Below are 22,842 nucleotides of genomic sequence, written 5' to 3' on the forward strand. Positions count from 1 at the left end.
ATTCTTAAAAATTGTATATATTATTAAATTCTTATTTATTCCAGAATAATAATAATAATAATAAATTAAGGAATTCGCAAAGTGTATTTTGAAGAAAAGTCGTTATTCTATTTATTGTGTGCCATAATTAATATTTCATGTAATTTTAACAGGTGTACAATGCATTACGACCTTATTTTTTTTCTTAGGCTTTTATTTTATTACTTTGAGAATAATGATCAATATCTAAAATGTAGGTTAATATTATGCGACTAAGGAGAAAAAAAAATCGCATTAATGCTTTTGTATATGAACATTATGCAGACTATAGCATCAATTAACAGTCACGAAATGGAGAAATCTATTAAAGTTAATTTTAAGATTTGTTTTTTTTTTTAAATTATACACATTTACATTAAAATGACCTGAAATTTTTTTTAAAATAATTAAAAATATAAATACGATAATTAGTTTTTACATTGAGAAATGAATTTTAAATTTTCACTTATTTCGATAATGCGTGCACATTTTAATTGAAAAGAATAAATTTAATATAGTTTAACATTATAAACATTAATTTTGAATTTATAATATCATAATTTATCAAAAATGATGGATTTCTTTTAAAATATTTAATAGTAAGACTAAAAAGAAGAAGAAACAATTACATTTTTCTAGTTGATTCATTCACGAATAATCGAATATTGCGTTGATTATTTACTATTAAAATAGTTTGTTATATTTAATTCAAATAATGAATAATTAATTTATAGAAAAACAAAGTCATAAATATTTTTTGAAGGTCATATGACAATTTCTTCATTTTTATTTTCAAACTTTATGAAATTTTAAAGTTGTTTTTAAGTATATTTAATTAAATATATATTCTTGAGCTGAATTACCAATTCAGTTTGCCTTCAGAATCTTATTTTAGAGAATGACTACATAATTTTTTTAATTGTGTAGGCTAGCTACAATATAGGCTATATAATGAATTTTTTATGATTAGTTTTATTTTGATATAAAGTTTATATCGAAATTAAAGTAAAATAACGGACAAAAATGATAACAAATGTAAGTTTTTACAGCTTTCTCAGAAACCCCATCATTTCAAAATTTTAGAATTTATTAGCTTGGTAAGTTTACGTGGATCTAAATATAGCTTAAAGAATTTGTAAATGTCAAAAGGTTATTGGATGACGAACAAGTCATTATATTTTTTAATTATAAATTTATCATTGATTAAGTCCCATTTCAATATTTGATCAGATTTTCTAGGCTAAGTAAAAATTAAATTTTGTTTTTCATTTATTGATTCCGCTTATTGATGTAATTTTTGCATTATTTTAGTAGTTTGAACAAAACTAGTAGTAGTAAAGTAGTTTAAATAATTTAGTGATATAAAAAAATACTAGAAAATTATTATTGATGATAGCTTTCTGAGCTGATTTTCTACCTTGTTTATGTTTGATATGTATCCAGGCCTTTGTTAAGAGTTACGATTCAAATTTTTGAAATTGGGGTTTTTCCTTATATTGATTTCTCCTTTTAAATATACATTTTGATATTAAAATATGAATATTCGATTCTTGAAATAGTGACTAACATTTCTAACAAATGAATTTGAATACCATACCATACAACTCAAGTTTTACCGTAAAAACGTGTACTTTATACTGTGTGTTTGAACTAAAAAATATTAAGTATACGTTATATATTCTATAACTAACATTTGTTTCAATATATAATAAAATATCGAAAGTTTTAAAGCATTTCACGTTTAAAATTTTCAACTGTTAAATCTGTATAAATATTGATATAAGTATCTTAATAGAAAAGTCAAACGTTTACATTTTACTTCAGTAAAGTTTAAATCGAAACTGTTCAGCAAAGCTTTTGGCTATTTTAGTGAAATCAGAGTTTTGGGTGGTTTTTATTTTTCTATATTTCTAAAATCAATAACGTGCACTCCACTTACAAGTTTTGGCCGGATGGCCGATTAGTATCGTTCTGGCGTGTCATCTGAAGAATCTGGCATCGATTCCCATTTATCTATTCTTTTATTTCTTCGGTCGTCTTTCCGCTAAAGTTCTAACAGTCTAAGGTAAGTATTAATCGGACACGCCGTGATAAAATCCATTAAGCTGTTTTAAAGTGGCGTAAACTGCTAAATCGACTATTTCCAAATCGTGTTAGGCACACTTGAATAATCATTACAATATTTAAAGATACTCTAGCCTGACATTTGAATAAAATATGTCTTCTTCGAAATATTATGCTAAGTATTTAGAGTTTTTGAACTTGTAATATTCTCAATTTATTATTATTATTATTTGTAATTATAAGCTATTCTGACACCAAAATATATTTTTATTATTTACAAATTATTTAATTACGTTACATTTAGACAGCTTTGATTAAAATTTATTTTTATTGCCAAAATATTGCTATGATACCCGTATTTTATGATTTTAGTCTGGTTTTGTTAAATCTTGAATCAGTTATTGACTTCTAAAAATGTGCAGTAATATCCTAGACAGAAATGCCGTTCAAATTTTCACTTCTTCAGAATGTTGTTAAAATAATAAGTAACAATAAATATTAGTAATATTTAAAAACTATAGGCTGTATCCAAACACAGAATAAGACTTTTTTTAACCAGACGTAAATAATTTTACCTACCATTATGGATAATGTCGGTTGGATGGTACAAACTTTTAGAAACAGTAAGGTATTTTCCCTGCTAAACTAACCTGGCCTGACAATTGCAAACACACCTTTGAATTTTAAATTACGTAACAATGGGATATATTAAATATTTTAGTCGCATTTATTATTTTAACAAACATGACATCGACAACATAGTTATTAATATGTATACCAAGCATACCATTAAAAAAAATACGTATTTACATATAGGCCTATATATTCACACACAATAATGCACATCAAGTGTGTTACTTCAGTGAAAAATACGCTCGCGCTTTCCAGATGAAACAGTTCGAAACAGAGCCGAAGGCGCAAACAACTTCTATTTGTTTTTTTTATGACATACAGCTATTATATTAACTGTTATCTCTAATTAGTTAAGGAATATGTACTGTACAATGTAATTACTTAATGCTTGTTAGCATCTACTTTTAATGCCAGATTGTTTTTTAATGTATGAAAATTGATTTAGCGATGAATAGTAACTAAAACGGTACCAGTATGTATAATTTAAGATTGTTACTAATAAAAATTTAAAATGTGACTTGTTTGTTCATCTTAAAACAGTTAACCGATTTAAAGTATAGTAGGTCCTATGCTTAAATTGTTTATATTAATTTATGTTGTAAAAATATTCTTATTGAGTCTCATTGATCACAAAATTATATTTTTTGTGTTCATATTTAGAAATATTTTACTTCTGAATACTTACTTTTAAATAAATGCTGTACTACTAATTTTTTTAAAAGAATTTTATAGCATTTCAAATTTTATTTAGGCCTTAACTAAATGTAGTTAGAATATCTATGCTTTTTTTTAATCATTAAATGTTTTTAAATCTAGTTTTATATTGACGTATAGGTTTTTTAATACGCCTATAAACTGTCTCTTCTTTAATTAAAATTATTTATCGTTCTTGAATTTGTAATTTAATTGATTAAATTTTCATTTATATTTAAAGGCCATCGATTATCGAAGATTATTTTGATAGGAAGCATTTCAAGATCATTGTCTAATTTTCTAATATTATTTCGGAAATGTTTCTTAAAAACCTCTCGATGTAAAAGTTTACATGACATATTTTTATTAAATTAATAATTTATTAAAATTTAAACTGTAGTTTAAATGAACAAGGAGCATTTACCATATAGTATTTTACTCTTCGGCGAATCTCAAATACGGTTTTTTCTTATGGTTAAAGATTTTGTTTATTGTTGGTAAATGCCGAATAACAGAAGATTAAACGTACTTCTAGTTTTCTATTGCTCTGATATTTCTTATGAAAATATAATGAAACAATAAATGTAATTCATTGCTACGAATTAAAATATGCATGAATGTTAAATATTTTACTGAAAATAAATTTGCTTGAGAATTTTAATAATTTCTTATGTGGAGTTTATCGTTTGACCGTAAACAATTTTGTTCTTAAATTCTCAATTATTTCATGGTTTAATACCTTGATAGATACGGCGCATCCATCTAAAGAAATGGTTAAACACAACGCTTTCTCCTTCATGTACTCTTAAGCGTCAGTGATTTACAGAATTCATTTTCTCGTAATTGGATGGTCATTAAATCTAACCTCTGCTAATTGTTTTAAACGGCTAAAAGCAAATCGTGCGTTGAATATTAATTAGCGGTTCCTGTCCGCGACATTCATAATAGTTTGTTCATACGCAAATATCTTAATAATAAAGTGAGAATATTTTTCAGTTCTGTACGGTTAAATAATCTTTTTTCCCCCTCTCCCAAACAATATATCTTGATTATTGCTGTTATTTTTAGCTATTGCTTAAATGGAGTCGAACAAAACCGTAATCGCATCGCTGACGCTATAAAATTGATCACATTAAAACATTACATTTTCGAGAAAAATATGGTGTCGAAATTGTTTCCAGTCTCATTTACAAAGTTATATGACGTAATTAGATTTGTTAGATTTATCCTGTTGAATAAATTTAACGGTGAATAAGCTCAACAGCTGAAAAAATAAAAATAGTGAATAAGTTCTTTTGAAACGAGGAAGTTCATTCACAAAAGGTCTGCCAATACAATTGATAAGCTAAAATTATCTGGATAGCTTTTTTTTCGTTTCTGCCCTTTGATATACCGAAAGCAAAAATGCAGAAACTGTAAAATTTCATGAATATATTTTAATTTGAGGATATAGCTCAAATATAATATTCTCCTTTTTGTTATCCATAATAATAGTTTAGCGCGCAGTTATTGCAGATATCAGTCCTCCGTTTTCCTGTGACCAGACGGTATTATTTTTCTGTAAACTTCGCGAAAAGAACTATGAATATTAAGTATATAATTTTAAGTTTGCAACATTGATATTATGCTAATTACATCGAAAGAAACTTTGAACTTTTTTCCTTTGAATTGTCGGGATTTAAAATTTCACTTATGAAAAATGATAATTTTATTCGATCGACCCGATACGTATTTTATTCCACTAACGGAAGGCAAACTTCCCATGAAAAGAGTACCAGTATTCCTGGAAAAATTAGAGAAATTTATTTTATCGTTTTCTTTTTTTAGTTTTTCCTAGTATTAGAAAATTAATTTTCTTCTATAAACGACATTTACTAAAATTATACACTCCGTGTGCCATTTATTATAAAATAAATAACTTGTTTATAAGTTAACTATTAAAAAATGATTAGTAATAACTGTTAACTTGTTTTGTCGAATACAGCAACTAATACGAAGTTATTATGTATTATTTATTACATAGTATATATAGAAAGTAAAAATATAATAAAAAGATCGATATCGTTTATTTTGTCGGGAGAACAATGCGAGGGAAAGTTCGTACGGCATGTAATGATTAACCAGTGCCAATCAACTTGAACAAGAATTCGCTAATTGCCCGTTACTTGCTCCGGTAATTGTGCCTCGTTCACCTATAATCGCCGTAAAAATGACTATATACTAATTGACCCTTGTGTTAAGAATACAAGTCGACCCCCGTATAAGATCATTGATTATTCCGTTTTATATGAATTCCATGTTGTACGAGTCACTTAGATTTTACAAATACGTGTACCGGGCTGTGAACGGCTCACGTATTTGTAAAATTTAAGTGACTTGTACAACATGGAATTCATATAAAACGGAATAATCAATGATCTTATACGGGGGTCGACTGTANCCAACGAGATTCTTAGAATGAAATGTACTTATTACATAATCATATGAATAGATTGTAAAAAATTTCGTTATTTTTAGACTGAAATTAAATATAATTTTAATTAAAATTGTTCTTTACGATTCATGTTTAAGGCTGTCTAATTTTACATATTTACTTACGTAAAGCTTACAAAAGTCTGGACAGAAGCATCATTTTAACATTTAATTATCTTTTATTATTATTATTATTTTCGAGCTTCTAAAATTTTTCATAATTTAAGAACTAAAAATAATTATTAATTGGAGAAAATATTTAAAACTGATAATTTAATAGTGTGTATTTTTTTTTAAATAACAAAGTAGTAAATGCATATATAACATACTATTTTATTTTTCTTAGAATAAGTCCGAAATTATTAGAACTCATTAAAATTGATACAGTTATATCTTACATGTAATGTGAATCAATATTGTGTTGTTACTGTATTGCTAATGCAATTTAATTAGCAGTTTAAAAGTTATTTAGGTCGTATAAAAACAAAAAGCATTCAACAGCTAATTTATTTAAACTGGTATTTAATCATAGAAGGTTTTCAATTAAACTCCCATGATATTCAAGATCTAGCACGATTAAAGAGAAATAATGATTTGAAAATGACAAAAGTTTGCTTCACGTCAGACCAAATTCACGTAAGAATGACATCATGCAAATACTAGGATAGAGAAAGCGATCGATAATACGTTAAATTAATTCGTATCATCTGCAAATGATTCATTTTTGTTTAAATCAAAGACCATTTTTCAATCATTTTAAATGTATTTGAATCTGTTAGACCGTTGCAGAATTATCTATTGATATTAAAACAAGAAAAACAGCAATCGAAATGAATTAAATTTGATACAATTTATCCCCAATCGCTTTGTGAATTTATTGAATGTTTCACACATGACATGACAATTTTAGAAAATGGAGTAAATTTATTAGTATCGAGATAAGATCATTTATAGTCTTAGAGGAAGCTAATTTATTATAAATAGTCTTTATAATGGGAAATGAAATACATCCTTTAAGAAAGGCTGAAGAACTAAAAATAATGAAAAGCGACCTAAAGGTGATCAATGAAAGCTTTTGAGGCGAATTGGAACAGCTGCCAAGGGGGAAAATACTAAAGGATATGTAATGGAGATTATGTATTCGAGGAAGAAAGAGATCGTCTAAAAGTGAAATGACACAGTATTTTTATTTGTTGATTTATAAACGATATACCAAAATAATGAGTTAAATAGAACCAAATTTATTTAGGTAGAGTAATCCAATGTATTGCATGATTTTTTTTTCGAATAAATTATGATACGAACAGACGAACGTAAAAGAATTGTTACACAGCATCGGCATTACGTACTGCATTTTCTCTTTATGAAAGTCAATAAAATCTATACATGAAATTTAGGCACTGTTTTATTCGAGTTTAAAGCAGATATTAAAAACCGTGCGACTTCTTTTTTCTCAATAAAATAGTTTAACCTTCTGACTGGTAAGAAGATAGTTTTTCTTTCCAGAATCGTATCGAATAACTAGTTACAATTAAATATCTATTTTTACTCTAGTAATAATAATACTTCAATAATGTGGTCATTATAGAAACAGATTATGAATTATCATCTGTGAGCGTACAGTGCACCGAAATCATAATGTTTATGTGATTCTTCAAAGCGGTATTGTTTTTCCCTCAAGGTTACGCCCGTTCCGGGAACATCGGCGAAGAAAGCTTAATTTTTACATTATCGTCTCGTCCTATATCTCTTCCGCTGTATCTTTTTTAAATGCAGATTTAAGATAAAGCTATACGTGTTTTATTCCCGACTCGTTTGGGGTTTTTCTTTAATATCCGATTCTGAAGTAATTTCCAGATAATATCTTTTACAAGTAAATGATATAATGATTTTTATTGTAGGGCAACTCTACAATTCCGTCTTACAATCGCAAAATAATAGCTTAATAAAAAAAAAATTAATGCCGTGGTTGATACCGTTTGATTAATATAGATAAATTGTTATGTATAATAATAATAATGTATTTTTGTGTGAAGTTTAATTAAACTCTTTAGTTTACAGTCTACGTAGGCCTTGCATATCATTATCAGATAATTACAGAAATTGAACTAAATATTCTTAGAAGTATCATTGTGAAAAGAAAAACGATTCATTTATTTTAAAATAATAAATATTTATTTAATTATATAAATTGTAATACTTATTAATGATTTTTAAATGACAGGAAAGACAAAGAAAGACTTTCCGTTAATTAATATTTGCAAAATAATTTCAAACGAACAATGATTTATTAGATATTGTTGGCAAGATATTCAAGGATGGCGTGATTGAGCTTAATTTATTTTTATATAGGCATATAATTAAAGTAAAGTATAATTTTACTTAATTATATATCCAGATATATTCATTTTTCCTCTTTCGGAAGGGAATTCATTAAATACATTCAAATGTGAATAAGATCTCACTAGCTATACATAGTTTTCATAAATAATGTTTTTAACCAATTTTATTTTTAGGTTTCATTGCCTTTGTTGCTCGTGTATTTAACAATGTAGAGTAAAAATATCAAGTTTTTAAATTTAAGAAGTTTTGTTAAAATTGCTAAATAAGAATTGTAAATTATGATAATTTATAAAATCATGATTCAGTAAAGCGTCGAGACTGTTTTTGGTAATGAAAACTATAGAGAAATTTTCCACACACTGAATTTAAACTCAAAAGGTTTAATGTAATGGAAAATAGTGAGTCTAAATAGTTTATTTAGTTAATAATTACTATATTTATTTAATAATTGATTTTTTTTAACTTCGGATTTTTGGTATAGGCCCTATAGAATATATTTCTTCGTCCGTGCCTGTTTTATGATCTGCTTTTAATCGTTAGCATTTCTGGCTTTATAATTTCTTCTTCGTATTTTGAGTAAAGATGATAGAAGACTGTGAAAAACTTCGAAAGATGTAAAATTAATCTAACCAGAAACTTCGAAGGTTGAGAATTCAATACGTTTCGATTAATTAGAATTTACGAATTAATTTCGAGAGAAATTTAGTTCAAAAATTGAACTAATATATTTTGTACGCATTTCTATAATTTTTAAATTGTGATATGAAAAGGTGCATTTCAATAATAAAAAAATGAGTTTTGTATTGAAAAAAAAATTTTACTAAAGCCTAGAAACTCGTTCCTAGATTAGTATAATCGGATAGGTTATGGAGTATTTACTTTAGCTTTCTGCCAATTTTTCACTTTGTTTACATCTGCAACTGGATCTATTTTTCCAAACGCCCACTGAAGGTGACGTAACGACTTCGAGGGATCTATACTTGAAATCCAGCAACAGAATAGGCTTTCGTTGTACAAATTTACCGTAGAGTCGTCATCGATAGAAATTTCCTGCCCGTCCTTGACAAACCGGTTGCAGTTGCAACGTTAATGAAACTCCGGAATATTCTTTAAGAATCTTTTATTTATCCGGTCAATGGATAGATATATATAGAAATAAAACTCATTAATTAAATCCATCTGAAGCATTGACATTAATATTACGGACATTTGCTATCACACGGAAAAATTTTACTCGTACAGGTCTGAATTGACTGCTGTTTTTTCTAATTTTTCTCTCTCAAGTAGCATTGTACTTTTTATTTTTACTGTATAAAATATAACAGAAATAAAATGTATGCATTAACTTTAAGTAAATCTTTACTTAGATTGAGTGATTAAATGTAAAAATACGTTTTTTTTTTTTTTTATTATTAAGTTAAAAATGTTCGAAAAAGACCGGAATTCATTTGAAAGCATTTATTATTGATAAAAATTTTGATATTATTGCATAGGCCCAAGATATAAATTACAGTTAATATGAAGTTTAACGGCTTCTCGTACCGTTTTAAATTATAAACTAGTAAAAACTTAAAAAAGTGGAGATTGATTTTCATCAAGACGAAGTGATATTTATCACACAGTATTAATTTATCTTGACTTTTTTAATAATAAATGAGTAACTTCTTAAATATATTTTTTTCCTGAAATTTTCATAAATTTTATCCGAATAAGTGTTATTAATTTAGAAAATGTTTTCAAATTTATTTCGGCCGAATATATTGTTTAATATAATTAAAGGCAAAAATCTGTAGGAATAAATTCCATAAATTAGAATTTTCACAATAAACAATGTACATTTTTTATAGAAGGAAATATATATGACTTTTTATAATCAAATTTGTATCGAGCTGTTCGTAGAAATATTTATGAAAATCCATAATTAACAACTGTACATTCACAAATAAATATATTATTTATTTATTGTGAATGTACAGTTGTTAATTACGGATTTTCATAAATATTTCTACGAACAGCTCGATACAAATTTGATTATAAAAAATCATTTTTGAAAATGCATATTTCAATTANGGAGTTTTATCAGTCCAAATAGTTTTTAATGATCATTAAACCTATTCATTTATGATAATTTTTACATAAATATTTCATTATGCAGATTTGTATAAAAGTTTTTAATATTTGATGAAATGATTATACAAGTAGTAGTGATTAAATTTTCTTGGATTTTTCTTTGCTTGTTAAAAGATTTATTAATTTTTTTTCCTAGAAATCAATTTAGCCGTAATTTCAAGAACATTTTCTGAATATAATAAAGAGGAAATCTTGTATGACTTTTTTTTTCCTAACAAGCTTATTGCTTCCAAGATTTATAAGTAAATTGAGGTTTCCTAATATGTCAATTATAGGATTTTTGAAGGTTTTTTAATGTTTGCGGATCTTGTATTTCCTGATTTGAATTAATTTTAATACTTCGAAAAAACGCTTGAATTTTAAATTTTTAAATATAATTAATTGGGCAATTTTGTATTGGGTCAAAATAATTTATATTAGTTTTAACTTAAAATATGGGATCTTTGAATGTCTCTGACCAAAATGAATATAATATGTAAATTATATTATTTTCTAACTGGTATAGTTCCTTCATCTACGATGTTCACACAGACTAATTTTTTAACGAAAATATTATTAAATTTTACGAATTTGCTTTAAAGAAGATAGCTTCATTTACATATTTGATGGATTCTAATCATAATTAATCCGTAAATAATAAATTCGATTGTTTCTGTTAAAAAACCCGTCCAGAATATTTATGCAAACGTCTTTTCTGTTGAAATTCTTAGCATGTTTACAACCGGTAGTAAAACTTGATACAAAAATGTAGAGAAGGCAAAAAAAAATTTTTTTTAACCGTATAATTGAACATCTTGTATATCATAACTAATACAAGTTAAAGTTAATTTATTATAATTAGGAAGATTGTAATTAATTTTTTAAAAGCGGTGCCGCGTCAGTTATATTTAAGTGTTGCAATAATAATAACAGGCTACTATTAATAAATTCGTTTATCTCGTCGTATCGTTAAGTTTTTCTCACTGCATAAAAACAATAGTCATTATAATTGTCGTGATTTTAATTTGTGTGTTCAGATTAATTAATAAGCTTCTACACCTTTTGGTATTTGCTCTGTTGAAGAACATTTAATGCTTACGATTAAGTCATATTCGCTATGAATATTAAATTTGCCCCAAATGGAAAAAGTGTGTGTAATTTTGTACTCTGATCACGATCGATATGCCGACTGATAAAACTTATAAAAGAATTGAATATTAATATCGTTATCATTTAGTCAAAAAATAATTTTAAAAATTTTATGGCTTCTTATCTATAAAACATTCGAATTTTGCTCAGGCTATTAGGATTTCAGGCTGCTTAAATGTAACTAGGCCCTATGAAAAAATAAATGGCCGTTTAAAAAAAACGGTTTTTTTAATTTATTTAGTACATAAAATGATGTCAGGGCTTCTTCATTGTAGTAAAGTTTAGCCTTAATAGTTCTGTGACATGATTACTCTAAATGTAAACTAGTTATTAAATTTATACAAATAAACTTCGTTCTTGATGACATGCAGAGCACTGCTATTATTTCCATTAAAATTTCGTGTACGTTTCACATATTAGTGTATGTATTTGTTTATATTTATAAACGTTTAAATGATATCAATTTAAATAAATGCATTTTATCGCAATAAATAAACATGCTATCGATTTCGTTGCTAAGTTGCTGTACAAATTTCTGATAGCTAAATCTCTGTTAGATCCGGTGTATAATATTTTATATTCGTACATTGTTAATTATATCGGTGTTAACGGAAGTTAAATATCTGGAAATCACTTTGTTGTTCGTTAGTAATTCGAGTACTGGGGGCGGCCTCTCTTTATGCTATTTGTTGCTTCTTCAGTGGTTTAATATGCGGTTGTTTTTATTAGGTCATGCCAATCGTTTCTTTTAAAAACAACAAATCTCCGGTCAGCTAATAGCTTAAGAAGTTTAGAACAGAAAGTTTTAACTTATTTATCTTTCACAATAAGCTATTAAGAAGAAAGCAAAGAGAGAGAGGAGAGTTTTTCCTCTCGTCTTTTCTGTTGAAGGAAGAAAATAAGAACTCAATTATCTGTAATTTCGGTAATATCATCAAAATTTAATTTTTTTTAAATTTTTGTAATCAATTTATTATAGTTAAATATTAAAATATTATTCTTATAATAGCGTTTTAAAAATAACGAGTAAATTAAATGATTTTTAATTTTATCGTAATTTCTTTAATGATGCTTTTATAAATTTAACATTTTAATATGCTTATATATCTTCTTAATTGTATTTATATAAAAAGTATGTTATAAATGAGAATTCGGAAGAATCATTTTGAAAATTTTAATTAATATGGTATTAAATAATAGTTTAAGAAATACTTTAATTAATATTTTATAGAATATATTAACTTTGTCATAATAGAGATGTGTTGGTAAATTATCAAAATTTGGCACGAATTTAATTATTTATTTTCAAATACTTATACATTTGCGTATAAGAATTTTTTTCAGTACGCCTTATCTATTCTCTACATGACAATAAACCTAGAGATTCTGAAACAAATAATCTAGAGGGCAATCAGTAGTTTAGTTTTTAAGATTAAGACGTTTGAGATTTTCCGATAGCATTATTTGTTAGAAAAAAATAAAAGAACTAATAATTTATAATGGTTAATCATAAAACAAGTTTTGTATATGTATATAAAAACAAATAATAAATTTTAAGTAGGCAGACATTCCAAAAACTGATAGACGGTAATTTAATAAGTAAAGTTTAATAAGTAAATTTGTAATAACTTAAACAGAAAATTAAGCAGTTTCATTCATTTCTAATAGTCGGTAATATAAATTCATAAATGTTCAAGATATTCTTCAAAACTGAGATTAAGAAAATTATCTAAAGCTTTTCTACTCGGAATAACATCAGAAATATTTCAGTGTTACGCAGTAGAGAGATAAATGTCTTGTATAGGTCTACTCGCTACATTTTTATAATTGGCCTATATACTTTAATATAATAAAATATGAGTTGCGAAATTTTAATTTAAGAATGTTGATAATTTATTTCTGTATACTTTACAGGAGTTTTATCAGTCCAAATAGTTTTTAATGATCAGTAGGTAAACGTTAGACAGAGATAATGCTTTATATTAAAAAATGCAATTATGCATTAATCTTTTGCAATTAAATGGTTTCTCTAAAATATTTTTATTTCTCTTTCAAATTTAGGCTATAGAAAAGTTAATAGATATATAATTAATCCTAATTAATGCAATTCAATAATCTATCAACACCTCTCTGTATTTAAATAAAAACTTTGATTAATCTAATAACATTCTTAATGTAATTTATAATTAATATAATAGTTATAGTTATATATTAATAACTTTTTATATATTCTTACATAAGACAACTACTGGTTAGTCGTAGAAACGTTAGTTTATTAAAAACGAATTAATTAATCGTCATAATAAAATTTAAACTAATTGCCATGGAATATCATAATTATTATTAAATTTAAAATTTTTTCAATGTATTTTTAAAGCATTCTTAATTTATCACCAATATAAATCCTGAAAGTATTTATATTTTTTTACTATTCGAACTACACGAAAACGATATGACCATGGCAGTTGGTAATATGTATTTCGATTTAAAGCCGTATCTAAATCTAAACGAAATATAGACGTTACATTCCAGTTCATTAAGTGGCATGTCTAAAAACAATAGAGTCCGTGTTTTGTTAGTTTGATAAATATCCATATCAGTCAGAATGAGAGACGGACAGTGACTCTGTCTGTCTTTTTACTTCATTTAGCTCGGATGACGAAGACAACCAAGGTCCCAAGTACACCAGGATGGACGAAGAAACCATGCAGGACAAGGAACGGTTTGCACGGTGAGTATCCACCTCCACGCCACCCCACATACCTCCTCTTTACTGTCAGGCATATCTATCTGTAGTTAGTCTGTCAACTCTTCTCCGTCCTCCTCTCCTTTATTTCATCTCATCCCGTCGTAGCCAGGACTAAATAAAAGCATGCACGGACTCTCATTAATTTGTAATTGATGCCTGCATGCTTATCATTATAGATATAGACAGACACGAGACTCACTTCCTCTCTCACTCTGTAGACTTGCCCTCTTTGATCTGAATCGGGTATTTTTGCTACCCAATGGCGGAATGTAGCGTTGCCGAGTTCTGCTAACATTATAAAATCCCGATATATAGATCGCGTTTACTACTTATTCGACATATCATGCATTCAGTTATAATGTTGGCATTCCTCTGGTGACAAAAAAAGGCCGCTCGATTCTATATTTAAAGCGTGTTGAATCGATAATTTCCGTCTTGTTAATTTAATCAGTTTTGTCATCCATCTTAATAGTCGTTATTTTTTCAATTGTTCGTAAAAGTAAGATTGGTATCATCCGTTCACCGAAAGGTAAGAATGATTTTCGAAAATGTTGATAAATTCATAGTTTTTCGATATTGGAAATTGGAACTCTTCGTGTCAAGCAAACATTATTTTAACTAAACCTTATTAACCACATCATAAAATGACCCGAGAGATCAAGTTCCGACCTATTTTCTGAGGTTCGTGTTCGCATAAACTGGCTGTCTTGCAACATAACCTATCGCCTCAGATAAACATCTTTATGTGTAGTTTCGTCCGCCGGACCTTTTCCTACGCACACTCTGCTTGGCAATAATAATCCTGACATTAAAATCCAATTATGTTTGGTTGTTGCTTTTCTAGTCTTTCGTAAATCAAAAATTATCTCCTCGTATTTTTTTTCTCGTTCCATTAGGATATCTTATGCCGAATTGCCATCGACTTCTTTTAGTATCGGTTTGAAACTGTTTTTTTTCCTAGTAAATGAAAATCTTGTACGCAGCTATTCAAATATTTACAATTTTTATTGTTTAAAAAAAGGTGCTAAATAAATATTCCGTCTTTTACCCTAAATTTGTTTTGTCTTGGAAGGAGAGTTTGGTGACTGTGATATCCCGATGAAGTTAAAATTTAAAGTTTATTTACTGTTTTATTTCGAAATATTCGTTCCTAAATACAAGTTAGCGAGTCTCTTAAAACTTTCCCATTCGGATCGTCAGTAAATACTTTTCCTTTTGCAAATAAGAATTCCATAAAATACAAAATTTTTTTAGTATTAAAAAAGCTTAATTTTTCCGCAAATTATTCTTCCGTAATTAAATTATTGACTTTTAGTCCATAAATTATATCTTTAAACTTATTTATTTGCTACCGTCGTCTTTTTTTATTTATATTTATATATATATATTTTTTTTTTATTTTTTTATTTTTTTTGGCGAATGACTTATAAGCAGTAACAGTTGGCTGGTTTGTACAGAACTACAAAAATAACATCTTATAGCCGCTTGTATGTCACTGTTAAATATTGTAACGATGCTTTTAAGATTATTTGGAGCTGGCGTTCGTCCGTTCATACATAAATCATTACGTTGGACCCGGATAAAGTAGCTTAGCCACTTTGTTGGCAAGAGAAATAAAACGCGATAAGGCTCGGTTTTTCTTCCTTTGTTATTTAGATGTATACAATCCCCGAATATATAATAGGTGAAAATATCCGAAAGAACGTTTTTAAAAGAGAAACGGCATTCGATCTCAAAAAAGGAGCGAAACCAAATATTGAGGGGAAATTTAAAGGTAGATTCTTAAGCGGATATATTACCTACAGTATTATAATTTTATAAATGTATAGGATATTCTTCTGTAATAACGAAGTGAATTGATCGGGGGTGAGCTGCGTGTTGCCACCACACAATACCGAAGCAAAGAGGCGCACGCAGACCCGGCCGTTCCCATCGCTGCTGCTGCGGTAGAGTCTACGCTATTCATCATGCGACTTGATCGGAAAGTGGCTAGAATTGATTACGGTGCACAGCTGATGGACGTATTGCATGCAGCTAATCGTTTTATTGGCCACTCGCTCTTCTAATTGAACCGACAACTCTCTGCCTCATCTCTAATTGGAGGTTTGTTCGCTCAGTGCGGTGGCCGGCTTAAAAGAAATTGCCTGTCGCTACATCTGTTTCCCCGTCCGCATTTAGTTTGATTAAATAAACGCATCGATATAAAAGTAAAATAAAATTCGAGCGGTAAAAAAAAAATTGATATGTATCTGGCGTCTCGAATATTTTATTAAAAAATTCCACCAATTTCGTTAGATCTCTTAACACGCTGATTCTTGAGCTTAGTCTTTGACGACGCGGGAAAAAAAACGCGACGTTAATTTTTGTTTCGTCCATCACGTTTGCAGACGTGTGCAACTGCTAGATTCGCGGAATTGTCGCGTGCATCTTTTATTCAATCTCCCGACTACCGAACTAGTCTTTTTTCCCCCTCCTCCTTTTTCCATTTTAACTCGGTGGTTCCAATCGAACGTAATTTGGCTGTTTGAATGCCTTTGACCTTTGCCATCCGAGCCTAGGCGTGGTCGATCGAAAGTAGCGAAACTAACAGCTCTAGTATTAACTATCGGTATCTTGATTGTGTGCACACGCGATCTCTGTACTAGGTCGATGGCATTCTGCATAGTGCAGCTTTAATCAATTTCTTTGACTGTGTTACTAACGTGGGGACGACGAAACCGCATCTGTTATATTTTCCTGGCAAAAGGCGTATGACGAAAATTTTACAGAAACATTAGATCGGTCGATCTCCCAATACAATTGTACGGGAAATGTAACGCGTTCCCCGAAAATGCTGTGATTTCACACACAATCAACCCTTCCATTTGCTATAGTAGTCGGTAATGTTGTTTCCACTAGGGGGAGAAAATGGTGGACGTGATCTGCATAAGACGCGCCTTCTATCGCTATCCTGCCCAACACGCGCAAGAATATAAGCAAATGGAGCACATTTGCGAAATGAAAATTCGGCCATTGTTGCAGTACATGACACTACGTGATAGACGCGACAATTTGAACTAGAGTTGTCTTTTCTCGGTTTAACGCGCGTAAATGGAAAATCGATAAGTTTCTTTTATTCCCCTTCCCCTTGTCCCTTTCCGTAATGTTAGAACATATTCTTTCGCACGTTGTCTCGTCTTTCTGTCCGAAATGATACGTCGGAACTTTTTCGATCGACCGGCTCGTCCCGGTAGTAATAGTTATTTTTCATAACTATGCAAAACGTTGGCCGTTTTGCGTGACGTTTTCGACCTACCGTCGGTTGATTGACCGCTGTTATTTTGTCATTACAGGGAAAATCATAGCGAAATCGAGAGGAGGAGAAGAAACAAGATGACTGCTTATATCACCGAACTGTCCGACATGGTTCCCACTTGTAGCGCCTTAGCCCGAAAACCTGATAAATTAACCATTTTACGGATGGCCGTTGCTCACATGAAAAGTCTACGAGGTTCGTACACAAATTATTTATAGAATAATGTGTATTTTATTAGTTTTTTTTCTATATTACTGATACATGACCTATAACTAGTCGAAATTCGAGATTGCTGAGAAATATAGTAATAAATGTTTAGTAGAAATTTTGGGGAGAAAATTGCCGATTTAGAAATGACGGATGCTCTCATGGAAGACCTAAAGCAATGCCATTTGTCATTCCAAACTGAAGCAATATCATTACGTGTCAAACATCGCCGACGTGTCGTAACAACATTTCTTGTAAACTATCAAATTATTGATGAAATCTATTAAGCCTATAGCAACTTAATGACTGTATTCCCAATGTTTTATACATTATTCTACACTATAAACGTACCTTTTTTAATATTAAATTCATTAAAAATAAAGGCTTAACCGTTATACTTGTAAAAATTGAATATTTTTTACTACTTCTAACACTTGTAATAAAATAATACGCCAATGGATTCGCACGCTAAACGCTGATTTGCCCATTCAAAATGATGTAACATTGCACCTTATAACTAATTATTACACGCTTCGCAATTTATGGAACTATTGTCGAATTCTCAACATGGAATAACCAATTGTACGACGAACTAATTGAGAGAAGTAGTACCTGGAAATCACTTTACCTGCCCCTTTTGTATAGAAAGTATCGATCGACACTTGTGTAAAGTGAAAGGGGGTGGGTGAAAAATTGTTGCGTGTTGCATATATTAAGTGTAACGGCACACTGGCGCCATCACCGACCCCTCCTTTGTCTGATATTTTGTTCTCTAGAATCTTTCTAGTTCGTATTTGCTGAGAAATTCGCATTACACATGTTTTTCTCTTCGGTTACATGGATTATCGAATTATGTCATTAAAAAAGTAAACAAACAAGCATGTTTTTGTCTATCTGTAAAATACATAATTTTTCTTTTATCATTCGATAGTTTAAAACAAATAATAGTTAATCTCTAAGTCCGATGACATGTCTTGAATAAACATTTATTCGTTGTAAGAATACTACGAATGTTTCTCCTTTGCTTTAACGTAGCGAACCGATTCTAGCATGCTTTTCCTTGTTGTGTCTATTCTCATCGTTACCAAGGCAACAAAGTTCAACTATATAAAGGGGAGTAAAATAAACACGGAAAGGATAATTTGAATCATTTCCTCTAGAATAGTTTATTGATTATAGCTTTAATCAATTTATTACTGATTTGAAACAATTGTTATATAAATTATTTACATCATTAATTTCTGATTAGCAAAAATCCTGAGTTCTCTATATTTTACACCTTAAACCAATCTTTCTTTCTACCATATACAGTGTTGTTTTTTTATGAAATCTCTTTCAGTAGATGCTATTTTAATAATTATTGTTATAGTTTTAAAGTCGTAGATATGTTTGTTATGTAATTGTTTTTATTGTTTACTTTTTATCCTGTCATTTGACTGATTACAATCAGACAGCTTTGTCAATAGTTCTAGAATAAATGTTGTTGAACTGGAATAATTTGTTTTGAATGCTTTTAGTATTTTTTTATTTTGTGTTTTGTAACTTAATTCTCTTACTCTTTAAATTAAATAAATAATTTTTGGTATAATAATTTTTTGTGTGCTTTGAAGAAACTTGCTTGAAAAGTTTACTGTAATTTAAACTGATCTTTTAATTTGAAATTAATAAAATGAAAAGAATATGTAAATATTATATCCAATAAATGCATAATAAGGCTGGATTAAGTATCGGGCTAGAACTTGACTAATTAATTTCATAGATACCTTTAATCCAAATTACATTGTATCTTGTATTAAATTTAATAATTATATTAATTTTGGATTAAATTATTTTAAAATAATTTAGATTATTCTGGATGAAAAGATCGATTCAAAAATTAATATAATTATTAAATTTAATACAAAATGGCGACTTGACCGCTTATTCTCAGTCCAAATTACGTAGTATCTATGAAATTATTTAGCCAAGTTCTGACCCGATGATTAATTCAGCCTTATCATTTGACCGTTGTATACAATTTAAAAATGTAATATGCAATTGAAAAATATAATTATTTCTATTTAAATGATGTTATCATAACATATAATGAAATTTTTATAATACGAAAATAATTGGTACCGATGAAGAATTCTGTAAATTGAAATTTCGACCCACTCTTCAATTCACCCCTTCTATTGTTTATGACAAACGTAGAAAACAATGCAGACATGGGAGCTGATCTCCCCGTTTTCGCGTTATGACGTAAGAAGTGGCAACGCGTTTTTAATCTTCGCGAAGTCTGTAAATTGAAATGTTGACCTCCTCTTCACTGCAATTGGTCATACTACATACTGAAAACAATGCTCCCCATTCTCTAGTTTTGAGGGAAAATATCTGCAACATAATACAGTAGAGCGTCGATTATCCGAAAGAATTTCAGTCGGCAAATTTAAATTTTCGCTAGTGCTGTGGCGCTGCAATCTTTGGCTATATCTTGGGCTACTCAAATATCTTACGTTTTTGATACTAACTTAACTTCTAAAGTATAACTTTTTATTGTTTTTATATTTTTCAATATATTTATTTTATTTGTACAAAATAAAAAAATAATTTTTAACGATACAATAGTCTTCGTTAGGCTTAACATCGACGAAAATTCAACGCGAAGCGACACGCAACGGAGAAAATTTTCAAAATCGGATAAGTTAAACTATTTTTCGTGCACAATCGGTTATCCGAACAGTTCCAGTCCCCAATTGATTCGGATAATCGACGCTCTACTGTACTTCAGTTTGGTACGTTCGAGACGCGCAAGATGACGCGTAGCAATGTTATAATCTAATTGTATAAAATTTGTGTTATGTAACTTAACTGCTCATGTGAATAACACTTGTAACGGTTTAATAGATGTTTCCGTGGGAGTGCTAAAATGAGGGGGAGGAGAGTACGATCGAGACTGCGTATCGTCGATGACTTTGTGTGTTTTTCGTATCGTATACGTAAAACAAAGAATATCGCCTATATAAGTTACATAATGTGTATATTGTGTGTGTGTGGGGGGGATTAGGTTAGGATAGAAGCCGTTCGTCATACAAGGGGTCGCGTCGTTACTGAATTACATATTTCTTTGTGATTCGGTAACGACGCGACGCCAAAGAAGATTGCCTAAGTGCAGAATATATTATTTTGCAGAAATTTTTCCCAGAACTCAAGAACAGGTATTCAGTCCTCCTCGCAACATTGTTATCTATATGTGGCGTGGACAATTGAAGAGAGCTCCAACAGGGGGCTTAAAATTTCAATTTATAGAATTCTACACTGGTACCAATTGATTAAAAAAATAAGAATTCTTTTATATCATAGGATGATTTTGGAAAATTTTAATCCAGTTTTTAAAAACTTTTTTATAGATATAGCAACATTATACAGAAAAATAGTGAAAATGTTTTTTAGCTATAAAATTCTTAAATTCCACTCCCCATATTCAATGAATTTTTATAATTTTATTTAAAATTAAAGAGAAAAATTGTTTCATAAAAATTTTCTGAAATTAGTATTCATTAATAGTATAATTTTAAGTAATATTCTGAAAACATCATATTATTGCATAACAAGAAACAAGATATCTTCTCGCTATCAAAATGCACATGGATGTAATAAAATCTATAAATTCACATCCCAATAAGGATTGAAATTTGCATTCATGTCACATACATAATAAATCCACTTCTATTCAACAAGTTTCTTTACAGAAGTTTCTTTGAATTTAATTATAATATACATAATTTTTTTATTTTCTTTAGTTTATAAATATATATTTCATTTTAATAATAACTTATAATTATAATATAGATTTTTTTTAATATAACTATTTATTATAAATTGTCTTTTGAATTTATTTATGCATTCTAATTTATAATTGTTAGAAATTTTTATTTTCTGCATATAACTAGACTCATAAAATGACATTATTTAAAATTATAATCATCATTCTTTCATTATTTCATATTAAATATGTCAATATTTCAAAAAAAGAAAAAAAATGCTATTAATTCTTAAGTAATGTACTATATATATAAACTAATAATCATTATTTTAATGCAGCAGTGTTCTTTCTTACAAAAAATTTTATAAAATAATTAAAATTAATAATAGCTGTAATATATAATTTAATAATTTAATTTAATCTAATATTTCCTGTAATAAATAGATGCTTTATTCAGTTAAATTAAAAAATATTTTTTTATAACATAATGAAAAGACATGAATTATAACAAAAACAATTTTTAATATGATAGATGATAATTATTTCTCAGCATACAAAATTATCCAAATGTGGGTTATTTCCACTGATGGTTCTTTCTCAATTATTGAAGATTGAAATTTTATTTTTATAACAATTATATTTGAAATATTCATACAAATGTGGTTTTACAAAGGGTACAAAAGTTTTCATCAAGATTTAAGATAAATTAGAAGATTCAAGAAGGTTTTGGAATGTATCCACTAATTTTTATTGTGTTTTTTTTTAACCCTCTTTCAATGTTAGATATTCCATACTTTAGAAAACATATTTTGATAATAATAATAACTGACCTAAAAATTAACAAGAAAGCAATAATGAGTTATTTTTTATTAACTGATTTACTTGCATTGATATTGTTGAACCAAATACACTGCAAATATTATTAAATAATTAGAGTTGTTTTATTTTTTCATATTAAAAGTAGAGATGCCACGAATATTTGGCTACTATTCGGTATTCGGCCTATTCGGCTACTTTTTTTAATATTCGGTATTCGGCCGAATAGTACGCAACATTCGACCGAATACCGAATACCAAATCATGAAAAAAAAAACCGCACATATTACTCAAAAACGTATTTATTTTAATCATAAATTATTACATTTAATACTTAAAATCTATCAGTGGTAAGTTGTAATGAATGAAAACAATTTTTTCAGCATTTGTTGATAGCAAACGATTGCGCTTTTCCTCATAAACTATACCTGCTTCTGAAAATAGCCTCTCACTATATACACTACTGCTGGGAGACGATAGATAAATCTTAGCGAATTCTGTCAGGCTTGGATACTGTTTTGCGTTTGCTGACCACCACTTGTAAAGGTC

The 22,842-nt window shown here is 28.5% G+C and overlaps 1 protein-coding gene across 4 annotated transcripts in view; it reads left to right on the forward strand.

Moving 5' to 3' along the window:
• LOC111621066 (aryl hydrocarbon receptor nuclear translocator homolog) overlaps positions 1 to 22,842 on the forward strand; it is a 152,498-nt gene that overhangs the window by 69,175 nt on the left and 60,481 nt on the right. For 2 of the 4 annotated variants that reach the window (XM_023363120.1, XM_023363118.1), the window contains one exon: positions 14,132 to 14,212. The exons of the other annotated variants lie outside the window; for them this stretch is intronic. In XM_023363120.1, the coding sequence (XP_023218888.1) occupies positions 14,132 to 14,212 (81 nt within the window). The remainder of the gene's footprint in view (positions 1 to 14,131; positions 14,213 to 22,842) is intronic. 4 annotated transcript variants of the gene reach the window in all.

This window comes from Centruroides sculpturatus, unplaced genomic scaffold (genome assembly GCF_000671375.1).
Source record: "Centruroides sculpturatus isolate CEXI.00-Female unplaced genomic scaffold, Cexi_2.0 scaffold228, whole genome shotgun sequence".
Taxonomy (NCBI): Eukaryota; Metazoa; Arthropoda; class Arachnida; order Scorpiones; family Buthidae; genus Centruroides; species Centruroides sculpturatus.